The sequence below is a fragment of the Anguilla rostrata genome, unplaced genomic scaffold (genome assembly GCF_018555375.3).
Source record: "Anguilla rostrata isolate EN2019 unplaced genomic scaffold, ASM1855537v3 scaf0297, whole genome shotgun sequence".
Classification (NCBI taxonomy): Eukaryota; Metazoa; Chordata; class Actinopteri; order Anguilliformes; family Anguillidae; genus Anguilla; species Anguilla rostrata.
This window is the reverse complement of record NW_026985830.1, coordinates 1-12824: the sequence shown is the minus strand read 5'-3', so window position 1 is coordinate 12824 and position 12824 is coordinate 1. Positions and strand designations below refer to the sequence as shown.

General features: G+C 40.0%; 1 protein-coding gene across 1 annotated transcript; it reads right to left on the bottom strand.

The window, feature by feature from the left end:
- Positions 1 to 8559: 8559 nt before the first annotated feature.
- LOC135246429 (B-cell receptor CD22-like) lies at positions 8560 to 12820 on the bottom strand (the record flags this gene model as incomplete). The annotated part of the gene is made up of 8 exons (XM_064319887.1): positions 8560 to 8733; positions 9552 to 9623; positions 9738 to 9756; positions 9958 to 10051; positions 10498 to 10794; positions 10885 to 11154; positions 12041 to 12310; positions 12550 to 12820. Coding segments are annotated over 8 exons (1395 nt in total), but the record flags the coding sequence as incomplete, so codon positions are not given.
- Positions 12821 to 12824: the final 4 nt, after the last annotated feature.

Genomic DNA, 12824 nt, shown 5'->3' with positions numbered 1-12824 from the left:
GGCTGCTCCTCCCCCACCACAGCGATGTTCACCCTGCTGATGAGGTCCTCCACCGCCTCCTTCACCTCGGAGAGCCCCTTCTTCTCAATGGACTCCTTCAGCACCTCGAGGAGGTTCAGGCTGCTCAGCACGTCCGCCATGGAATCCGTCCTCAGCTGCAAAAAAAACCAGACACCAACAAAATGACAAATCGCACTATTTGTCAGGAGTGGCCTGGTCCTGATCCCCAGAGGTCCAGGGTCTGCTGGTTTTTGTTTTTGCCTAAAAAACGAAAGCCTAGAAACCAGGCGATGTGCGTTAACTGTGAAATAAACTGCTTTAATCGATCGACTAAGTGACGAGTAGCAATAGAAATGCAGATATTTTGCGGGTCTCCAGGGCCATAGCTGTCAACCTCTGACTGTGATTTACCTGCTAATAACTTCAATGAGTATTAGGCAACGTGTTAGGAGGACAGCTGAGAATGCATTTAAACTGTATGACTTTATGGAACACAATTTAATATATATACAGAATTCTCACAAAAACATGCTGTTGTGAAATGATTCAGTTATTACTTTTAAATACTTTTTTAGAAATTATTTGATATTATATTTGAAATACTGAGAATGCTGAGCATTTAAATCACAAAATGTATTTAAGGAGCATTTGCAATTATTCGCAATTATTTTCAAATGTCTTTAAAATACTGAATTTTCAAATAAAAAGGGTTTGATTTAATTAAATTATTTGAAAATACTTTCACAACATAAAGCCGGTGGTGCAACATACGCAATTGCACCAAGCTGTTGAAAGACTTGAGAAGCATTGGATGTGCGAGAACCTATCAGCTCTGAAATTTGAACGTTTTGTCCAATTTAGAGGGCAGTATTTTGACTAGAATGCGTCAGGTGACTGCTGATGGCCCCAGTCCAACTGTACCGATTTCCATTATTAATTGGTAGTGAGTATGTACGGATGAATTTTATTTTATCTGTGTCTAACCTTACAGAATGTAAAAGGAGAAACTGTTTGCATGGCTGTCGAACGCTCTGACCACAGAAAATACACAGGAAATACAGTAAAAGCCACTAACTTGAACTAAACTGGCAAGTAGCTTATCAAGAAGTCTGAGTTTGCCATTCCCCATGCAAAGACATGTACGGGCATTTAGGCTACTGACTGTTAGAGGCAGCACATGGGTTGTTTAAGTTTGCCGACATAGGCTACCCTTGCCCAAATTCAACCCCTAGCCCGAAGGAGTATTGTACAAAGAACTCTGGGATATTTTAAATATTTGTATTTTAATACATTTCTAAAAGGGTCTAAATACTATTTGAAAAAGTATTTGGTTTCCCAGGAAAGCATTTATTTAAAGGAATGTATTTTTTAATTAATATTTGTGAAAGTATTTGGTTTTGTCAGGGATTCGGGGGGTTGGACCCAGGCGCGACCCAGGAGTGACTCCAAAAGGAAAATTCAAACTTCAAAGACTTTACTTAAGAAACAGGGAACAAACAAAAAGCCATGAGGGGCAAAACCACGAACACAAAAAGATTCTTAAGAACTGAAAAAAACAGAACGGAACATGGGCAGGGCGGAACACAGGCAGGACAGAATACGGGCAGGCGGAACACACACAAGCAGGAACACAGGCAGGAACGCAAGCAGAAACACAAGGAACCAGCACCCGAGTCAGGAAACAAAGAACTTAAATAGACAAGGGTAACAAAACACAGGTGAACTCAAAGAACAATCAAACCAGAAAAGGAGGGGATAACAAGGCACAGGTGGGAACAATGATTGAATAATTAAAACCAATAATTGGGATGGCAGGGATGCCATCTCGCCAAGTTACGCCTTGGCGGGGACATGCCCCATACCTATACAGCACCAAGAGTTTGGCACTTTTCAGGGTTCTTCTTCTTCTTCTTCTTCTCTTTCTTCTTCTTCTTCTTCTTCTCATTCTTATTCTTCTCTTTCTTCTTCTTCTTCTTCTTCTCATTCTTATTTTTCCTGCCGCCTATCCCACTAACATCATGTCTCCACTATCAATTTTTCCAGTTCTAGCTTAGCAAAACAGCGAAGAGGACTCCTACCTGCAGATAAGCCTATCAAAATTTCTTATAAACCTTACAAACACTAAAAGTGCATCTCCACGAAATAACAGACAATGAAGCAAGACAGAAGGCTACACAAATTGCGACCTAGGGAGCTCTAATTCTACGGCCTTGCTGATTCTTTTGTAAATCAAGGCTCGTTGGATGGCCGTCAAATCCATGAGTACATACACTGGCCATATTTCGCCTGCGTTTCTGATGTGTTTTTACACTTACGCCACCACATCCTTTGTCACAGCCACTGTTTTACATATATAGCGAACCGAAACTGCTAAACGGTACACGCTCATCAGACTGTACAAATTCACACAAGGATAGCCATAATCCACAACCGTTTCTTAGAGGGTCACTTCGCATTTCTCACTCTCATAATAAAACGCTTTGCAAAAAGAAATTATATCTCATAAAAAACACGTTTCTATTGAAAGTATTGATATCAAAATGACGCCAAGTTATGGCACTACAAACAATATAGCCTATCTTGCCTCACCAAAATGAAATAAGATGTATTCCAAAGCAATGCTACCCAATATTTCCTCAATTCTTTCAAGTCACTTGGCCCTGTGTTTTGTAATCTTACCATTTTACAATGTCATGCAAACTTTGTGTCAGATCAAAGTGTCAAATATTTCGAATTGCCTCGTGGAACTCAGGCCTGGATTTTGGCAGTCTGAATGAATGAGTTATAGACGGTGCATGTACTGTATGTGTGAGTAACTTGGCATTTTTGTACGTTGAAAACAAGTTTTTTATGAGATACAATTAACACAGGGAGGGAGAACGAACTGAAACACAAAACTGATGTGCCGCCATCTGGCGGCCAAAAGGGGAAAAACCGAAACAGAAAATGCAGAACCATGGTAGGTTTTCCAATAAAATATTTTAAATAAATCAAATACAAAATATTTCATGTGTAAATGTATTTGAAAGTACTTCAAATATGTATCTACATACAAATACAAATACGTATTTGTATTTGACCCAGGTCTGATGTACAGAATTATTATGATTTCAATACATAAATATTGCAAATATATAAAGTCATTAACAAACCTATGAATGTATTCAAAGTCTCTATCAAAGTATGTCCAGGTGATTAAAATAGATTATCAATAAAAAAAATGTATCTTTTGCTCACACACACACACACACACACACACACACACACATGCAAGCACACCAGACCTGGTTCAAATACAAATATGCATTTGTATTAAAAAAAAATATGTAAATACATATGTACAATTCTATCTTTCACTTTCTGTAAGGTTAGACACTGATAAAATAGAATTTAGCCTTCAGGGAAAACTTCCTGTCAAGCGGAACCAGTCCGAACAGTGGATTCCAGAAGGGGACACCAGTGGTCTTTTCTAGTCCAGATAGCAGGAGCAGTGTGCTGACGGTGTCGTTGTGTGTAATCTGTCCTGTGAACAGGGTGGCCTAATCCAATAAGCATATCCTTAATCCTTAATCCGCCCAAAACACACACACACACACACACACAGGTACACACACCATTTACTGATGGCCTCCTTGCAATCAGCAAACAATTAAGGCTTTGAGAACAAGGAGTGTATGGACACTTAAGCCAATCAAAGACTTCGATTGATCACTCGTGCTGAAACACATCGAACACCAGCACACACTGCGATCGTCCAGGACTGAAGTGTGACTTCCCTGGCTTAGAATCTCCAGTTTTGTCACTTTTGGCCCATTTGGGATATTTGTCTCCCTCTAGTGGACTTTACTCCCATTGCCTTGAGAAACAAGCGAACACTTTTGCTATGGTTTATTTAATTACAGTTTTTTACGACTCATTTTGCACAGCAGAATTTCAACGTACAAAACTCAAAATGCAAAGTGCCAAACTGACTTTCATAATTCATACTCTAAGACTACATCCTATGCTGACATACAAAGTGTAGTTGTTTTAGAAGGAGCTTGGTTGAAGTTGAAGTAAAGCCTTCTAAATTGTTACGCCGTTGAGCGTACGGGTGGAGAGAATAACTGAACTGTGTTTTCGTTACAGCACAGTTTTTTTCTTTTCTTCTCTGCTTCAGTGTCAATTGAGGAGGGGTGAGTAGTGATACACTGATCTGGACAGGCAACATGCCGGTGTTTTACTACTAGAGCTGTGCACAATTACCCCAATTCGGCTGTAGCGACAGTGTCCTTCAGGGATACTGTTTGGCGATTTTGTTGGGTGTTTGTTATTTTTGTGTGACTAAATCGGTTTGTGGCATTTGTCCTGGGTTCATTCCGTGGTGTGATGCGCAGTCTGTCAGGTTGTGTGTTACGCTGCAGGGTTGAGTGATTAAATACCCCGCTGTTACGTCACATGACGACCAGGGATTCCGTTAGTTTAGCGGGCTGCTCTTTTTTTTCAGGTTGCCTGCCCGTTTCTCACTTTGTGCCCTGCTCATCCTTCTCTCTTGCAATTCCCTTGTTTGTCACAATTTAACATGATGTCTGACCTTGATGCCATAGAGTGGGAAAGTTAAGGGTTTTTGAAGGGAACCGTCAAACAGTGTATTCTTGTCCTTTACTAAAGCTGAATTAAGTCAACTAGTAGGTCTTTTGGGGTGGCACTGTAACATCTGCACACAAAAAAGGTGATTTAAGAGACATGGCAATTCAATTGGCATCCGAACAGGACATTACGTTGTCCTTAGCACCCATGCCAGCTGCACTGCCATCTCAAGAGCCAGAGAGTGAGTCTGAATTGGAACACGAGATGTCGTTTCGCGACCAGGTGCAATTAGAGACAGTCAAGCATGACTTTGAAATGCAGAGGTTAAGGCTTGAGGTTGGAAAAGTAAAATCCGAACAGGATTTAAAGGAGAAGATTGAGTTTGAAAAACTAAAATTTGAACAGGATAAGTTGGCTTGAGCGTGAGAAATTTAAAGAGCAAAGTACTAAGACAATCTTTGGTAGGTCGACCTGGGTTTGAGGCTCCTGTACTTAGTTCTTTAGATGGGAATTCTGGCTCCTCTGGTTTTGATGTCACCCGCAATCTTTGTCCAATCCCTAAATTTTCTGAAAAAGACCCAGACACGTTTTTTGTGCTGTTTGAGAGACTAGCTAAAGTTCTTAATCGGCCGGAGGATGAACAAGTCGTTATGCTGCAGTCAGTGTTGGTTGGTAAAGCGCAAAAAAATTCTCCTTCGACGTTTCAGAGACTCATGAACAGGGTGTTGGCGGGCCTAGAGGGTTGCGCTGCGTACATGGATGCCGTCGTTGTCTTTAGTGACACGTGGACACAGCAAGCGCCGGCGTTGGGGCTGGAATGTAATTGGGCAGAGGGCCACTGTTGATGTTCCGGGACAGCGTGGAGCCAACATCTCAATGTGTGCTGCCGTTTCCCACAATGCAGTTGAGGCTCGTGACCCTCTGCTGGGGGCATACAACTCTGTGCGCCTCATACATTTTCTGGATGGGCTGTACAACCGTCTCTTACAGCCAAATGCTCTGATGGTGTTCATCATTGTCTGGGACAATGTAAACTTCCATCGTGCATTGGCTGTGCGAGACCGGTTTACAACCCATCCAGAGTTCCGATCAAAATTCCTTCCAGCTTACTCCCCCTTTCTGAACCCCTCGGCCTGGAGGTGGAAGGTATACGATAGGCGTCCATATGAGCAGGCAATGCTCCTTCAGGCCATGGATGAGGCATGCGATGACATTACAGCCCAGCAGTGTCAGGGGTGGATAAGGCACCTCTAAAAGATTTTATCAGCACTGTCTTGCCAACGAAGACATCAGATGCAACGTCGACAAAATTCTGTGGCCAAATGCAGCGGAGAGGCAAAATGCTGCTTAAGCACCAAAAAGCAGTTTTTTTTTGTTGTACTTTATGGTAAAGTTTGTTGTTACTGTAACTGTTTTTGCTTTTACTATTTTTGTTTTTACTGTACAATACAGTAGTGTTTACAGTACTGCATTACTGTATGATTTTTCTTTAATGATAAAACTTCATATAATCTAATCTAATATTTTGTTTGTCTTTCATAAAAACACAAGCGCTATAGGCTACTGCAGTCTATCACAGGGGATGCTTGTTGTACATAATTTCAAGTACCTATGACGGAAATGACCATCGCATACTCTTTTTTGCTAACAAGTATTTTGCGTTTGACCGCATTATTTCATAATGGCCATTGTATTTGAAAATGCACCAATAATTAAATAATTAAAAACTTCAACGATGAACATCGATTATGATAATACGATTATGTTAGTTTATTTGGCAGGATTGTTGTTGTTGTTTTTGTCTGATTAGGCAAATGTAATTCCAGTACTAGTTTGTACATGGTAGGATTGTTGTTTGCTGAACAGGTTACTCTACAGGGTTGGAGTCCTGATCGATGTGGTCACTTCTGGCACTACGATCCTTACTTCACTCTAGTGTGTTTCTTTTGCACCTCTACACCGTGAACCAATGCACTTGTACGTCGCTCTGGATAAGAGCGTCTGCTAAATGCCTGTAATGTAATGTAATGTAATGAACATATGCACTGTTCTGACACTATTGTGGCGATCTCGCCTCCGTTCTTGTAGCTAGCTGTAAATATTTGTAAATGCATGATCGTGTTTGTGTTGTTATTAAATGTGCTTAGCCTATTAATAGTCGCTTATGTAGCGCTAGCTAACTTCGTTGTATTTGTGTTCGTTGGACCCTTACGCTTGCGTACAGTAGTGTTGTTACATTACATTACAGGCATTTAGCAGACGCTCTTATCCAGAGCGACTTACACAACTTTTTTACATAGCACTTTACATTGTATCCATTTATACAGCTGGATATATACTGAAGCAATGCAGGTTAAGTACCTTGCTCAAGGGTACAACGGCAGTGTCCTTACCCGGGAATCGAACCTGCGACCTTTCGGTTACAAGCACAGTTCCTTACCCACTGTGCCACACTCCATCCGTTGTTAATATCGCTATGAACACCGCTGTAAGTAATGCTACTTTTGTGTTGTGTGCTTGATGTTGCGATTGGCTCTCGCTAAATGTCCGGTGATTGGTGCACCGAGGGCAGCGAATTAAGCCAATCAGGGCGTCCCAGGGCTATAAAACAGCTGTTCGCCCGCTCAAATGGGACAGATCTGTAAGACTGTTAATAAGCGATGTCTGCAATAAAGCGAAGCTCCGCTGGGGCAATTCAGAAACGAATAACCCCGTCTCCGCCGCTATTTCCCGCGCCGAACGCTACACTATGATAAACTTTAGAATGAAGTGCAATCTAATTTGGTTCAGTTGTTTCTATTGTGCATTTTATATATGATTTTGTGCCCAAGATTAGGAGAATAGCATTTTGCGTTATGAAGAACACTTTCAAACTCGTTTTTGATCAGAAGGATTTTGTGTTTGGCAGCATTATTTGATGATGACTGTTGTATATTGAAAATGCAGCAATGGTTTAACTTAATTGTTTGAAATATCTAATGTTCTGGTGCTGTGACAAACTTTTGCATATAATATTCTCTGATTTGACACTGGTGTTTTTATTTTGCATGCTATATTACATTTTGAACCCGAAATGAACAGTACAGCATTCTGTGTTAAGAGTTTTGCACATTGAAACTCTGTTGTGCAAAATAAGTCAAAGCAATCGTAATAAATGTAATTAGATATGGGAGCACAATAGCGGTCATCAAGTAAACTAAAAACATTTTTTTTTTTACTTCAAAGAAAGCTTCTAATATGAACCTAGACAGTTTTAGTAGACAGTTTATAATCAAATCAGAATTTGATTATTTTTGAACAGTAAATCCACACCTGTACACTTAAACAAATGTTCAATCTTTATTTAATATTTATTAAATCTTTATTTAATCTTTATTTAACCAGCTGTACCCCATTCTGATTGATCTCTTTTACAAGGGGGACCTGACATAAAATACAGAGTTACCCATTAAGACAGTTGCCAATGAAGTTACAAACAACAAATGTGCAGTGAGACAATAGTATAATAGAAATTAAAGAGCAGAGCAGAGGCTAAAAACAGGAGCATACGTCAGTCCCTGAGTCATGAATTCCATGTTTGAAATCAGTAATTGATATTAGTCTTTCTCCTTTAAGGTTTTCAGCAGACTGTTTGAACCATAAGATGCAGAATGACTGAAAACCAGCTTTTCAAATTCAGGAGAGAGACAAGGGACTTTTTCAAAACGTATCACATCCCTAGAGCACAATGTAACATTCTTTGAAAGTCCATGAGGATGCAATTTTGATTTGGTGTTCTCAAAAACAGACAGCAGCCGAATTTACATGACAACCTATGGCATGCAGTCATTAAAGCACAAGCGATGCAAGTGAAGTGTACAAAAATAGTCATTCTGTAAAAAGAATGAAAAAAACAAAATTCTATTCTCCAGGATAAATACTAAATAAACATCTCTGCAAGTCATAAAAATGCTCTTAGGACAGATAGATAGAAATTACCCTCAACATTCAGTGTTTTTTTTTTGTTTTGTTTTTAAAGCAAAAATAAATCAGCTTTAAAAGAAACACAACATGCTCACATTTTTAATTAGCCCCTGAATCTGGTCTGTTTCCATCTTCAGGGTTCTGATAATCATCGTTCTCTTCTTGTGTAGTCCCTGTGTGTTTCTGATGCTTGTTTTTTACCTAACATATACAGCACACACACACACACACACACACACACACACACACACACACGCAGGTTCATGGTTATTTAAAGGAACACCTCAGTGCACGAACCGGCATAGTCTCAGGGCAGTGCCTATGTTCATATAAAGAGGAAAAAGTGGAAAGACGAAACTTTTTTTATTACAAAATTAACTCTTCATAAACTCGTGAAATTAAAAAAAAATATGTCCAATTATGTATGCATTCTTTGAATCTTAACAGTGAAGCCACATATCCTGCGAGGAGAAGCCAATTTGTAATCGCCTCTCTTCATTGTCAATGAGAGACAATTCTTTGCCTCTGCAAGGCATGTTGGGATAGCTAGCGACAAGAGGTAATAAAACAAAGTGACCAGTGTGATAACCAATCAGATGAAAGATCTGACTTGTATATTATCCCCCATTTAAAATTTTACTATGCCCGCAAGCGATCGATTGTGGGAGGCGAGAGCGATGCCAAGTGAACTTGTTGGAGGATCAGTGGATTCAGCCTTAGTCTGGAGGCTTCACTGTGATGGCTTAAGACTTCAGTTTTTTGAAAAGAACAAAAGGCTTCTGCATCAACATTAAGGGCAAGAAAATAGCATTTTAGCCCTTCAGCTGAGTCTGTGAGGTTTTCTCCTCTGTTTGGACTGAGTGATTAAAGACAGATGCAGATCTCATCCTGTCTTTACTACACGCATCTCTGATACTGAGGGAATCTGCATACATTTAATTTTCATAAATATGAGTTTTCGAAAATATGAGCATAGTGGCGCCCCCTGGTGTGTATTTCTCTGTACCACACTTGCTCACCTGCAGCACGTCATATTCAGGGCTGATGTTGGGGAGCTGCAGACTGGCATATGTGTCCCCGTCCCTCCCTTCCTTTAAAGGAAAAGACACACAGATGGTGTGAATGTAAGATAGAAGTGAAATCAGGCTGAGCTGTAGACAAAGTGTTTCAGAAGAGGAAGAGGAGGAAAGGATGGTGAGACTCACCTTCAGTCTTCTAGACAACCTGGAGACATGGAAATCAGAGTAGAGAGAGAATGTGTTATTGCCTCTGCTTATCCAGTATGTCTCTGCAAGCCACATGCATTTACTGGATGGGATAGTTTTAACTGTTAAAATATTTTACTGAAAGCATAATTGCCTCTCAGACTATGGTAATGATACATTTTACTACATTTTCTCAGCGGTAAGATCAAGATGCCTGTACCTTTTATTTTTGTGGATACAGAATCCAACAGTCAGCACATACAGACAAATCAGTCCTACGATGATAATATGAAATAGTGGATTGCAATTTAATCCTGAAAAAAAAACAATCATGATGATAAAAAGACTTATTTAAAAGACATCATCAGACAATACTTGTTTGCAGATATTCAGCAGTTAAAAAGTGCTTTATAATTTTAAACTATTCATAACAGCCAGAGTACTCTGTCCCTACAATTCTATTTAATCAAATTTAGGTCATACAGATTGAGGATACAATACAAAACCGGAATAAAGCAAGTTCATGGACTGTGTCAAATATTATGGAAACAAAGTCATAGACAGAACTGGAGGTCTACATAATTGTAAGCCATAGTGAAATAAACAACACATCTCGGCTGGATTAGTCTGGGTGCAATAAAATGTTGGTAACACTTTAAAGAGCTGTCTGAATGGTAATAATAGATTTATAACAGTGCTATTTAGGCTTTACGACATACAGTAAAAGTCACGTTTTAAGAACAGCCATATATGTAAATACCTGAGTGTTGCTGTGGAGACAGGACGTGGAGCTGGAGGTTGGAGGAGCCGAGAGTGTTGGTGCTGACGCAGAGGAGTGTGGGCGTGTCTCCCTGTGATTGGCGCATGGTGAGGGAGCTCCTCAGGCCTGTGTTCCCCAGCTGCTCCTCCCTGATGACTCTGTCAGTAGAGTTAGTGACCCGCAGTCCAGACACACGCCACTCCATGCTAGGAGAGGGATTCCCACGGCTCTCACAGAAGCAGCTGATCTCTGCTGCAGTTCTGCTGCAGCTCCCAGAGCCAGAGATCTGAGGCATGTCTGAACACAGGATCCACAGTTACTAATATCACAGTTTCACATACACATATATGATTAATCAATTTCTGTAAATGCAAATGCTGAACATACATTTCACATTCAGTTGTACAGTTGTTGAGTTCTCCTTGCCATGTTCATTCTGTGCTTCACAGTAATATGTTTCACTGCCACTAGACTCAGTCACAGTGAAGGTGAGATTCTGTCCAGGTCCTACAGTGTGCTTCTCTGTCCCATTCATTTTATACCAGGTGTAGGTCTGCACTGCTGGGTTGGCATTACTGCTGCAGGTCAGAGTCACAGAGCTGCTCGCTAACACTGAACCAGGGAGACTTTTTGATACTGAGGTGTTCTTAGGAGGATCTGGAAAAATATATATAATTTGCCTTTTAAAAAGGAATGTAGCAACCTGTCCTAAAAAATAAACAGTTAATGAACAAAACAAAAAAACTCTATTAAGCAGAGTGCAAATGCAACGACCCATGCACTTTCATATTCATTTTCTAACTCACAATCAAAATTATCCTGCAATCTTTTTAAAAGAAATACACCAAATTTGCGTAAATAGACACATACTGACACTTTTTTGATAATTATTATTATTTTTGTTATGTAAAGGTTATGGAAAAATATAATTAAATTTTTTGGTTGAATGGCATAGCTCATTTTTTCTCATAGTCAACTTATACAACCTTTGCATGTTTGCATAGTAGCTATTTATAAGATCGATAAATACTGAAGCAATTCAGGATGTACATGGCTGAAGGGCACTATGCAGAGTCCCACCTGGGATTCAAACCTGCAGCCTTCACTGGCATTAAACTACACTGCCACCCAAATATTAATCATAAATAATAAATTATTTTCCCACACACTTTCTGCCCCTTTTGACTCCACTGAGAAACACTTGCATGTGCCAGTACAAGCTGCCTTGAGGCCTTGTGGTCTAATGGTAATACAGCTGGCGTCAGTGCTTGAGGTCTAATGGTAATGAAGCTCTGCACTACTATCTGTTGCCCTGTTACATTTTTCTCCAGTCCTGATCGACTCCTAATCCCTGTTCCAAAAATTCATATCACTAAATATTATAAAGGATGGAAAATCGGATTATCTGGTACAGCTGCATGCAAGAAATACACATGTGCATTACTGCTGTAATAACAAGATAATCAATATAAATGTGTATGTATATATATATATATATATATATATTGCAATGAACATATAATTGACATAACGGCAAACATACAGTCGACTTGCAGCTGTAAAGCTGTTGAGTTCTCCTTGCCATGTTCATTCTGTGCTTCACAGTAGTACTGTTCACTGCCACTGGACTCAGTCACATTGAAGGTGAGATTCTGTCCAGTTCCTACAGTGTTCATCTCTGTCCCATTCACTTTATACCAGGTGTAGTTCTGCACTGCTGGGTTGGCATTACTGCTGCAGGTCAGAGTCACAGAGCTGCCCGCAAACACTGATCCAGAGGGACTGACTGACACTGAGGTGTTCTTAGGAGGATCTAAGAGATATAAAAATATGACACTCTTGATTTGTCATTTTTTTGTGGTGTAACAATCTGCCTTGAAAGGATGACACTACTTTAGATCATTCAAATTTGGTCATTATTTACTTATGCTGTTTATTCTGTGCAGCACACTGACTATGGCAAAAGCTTTAAAATATTATTATTATTATTATTATTATTATTATTATTATTATTATTACTAAAAATTCCTTGCTTTAAAAAATCTCTCTTACATAGAACTCTAAGAGTCAGACTGGATGTCTTCTGAATGTCTCCTTGTTGCAGTGTGTAAAGTGCCTTGCAGGTGATGTTCTGCCCATGGTGGAAGTGGGAAGCAGTGAAGGTCAGAACAGAAGACACAGATTTGGTTTTATCCTCATTCTCTTGCAGTTGATCCACACTGTCATTCAGCCTGGGGGTCCATGTCAGATCTGGGGGGAGTTCAGGACAGGGTGCTGCAGCAGAGCAGCTCAAATTCACAGAGGTCCCCTCCTTCACCTCCACCTTC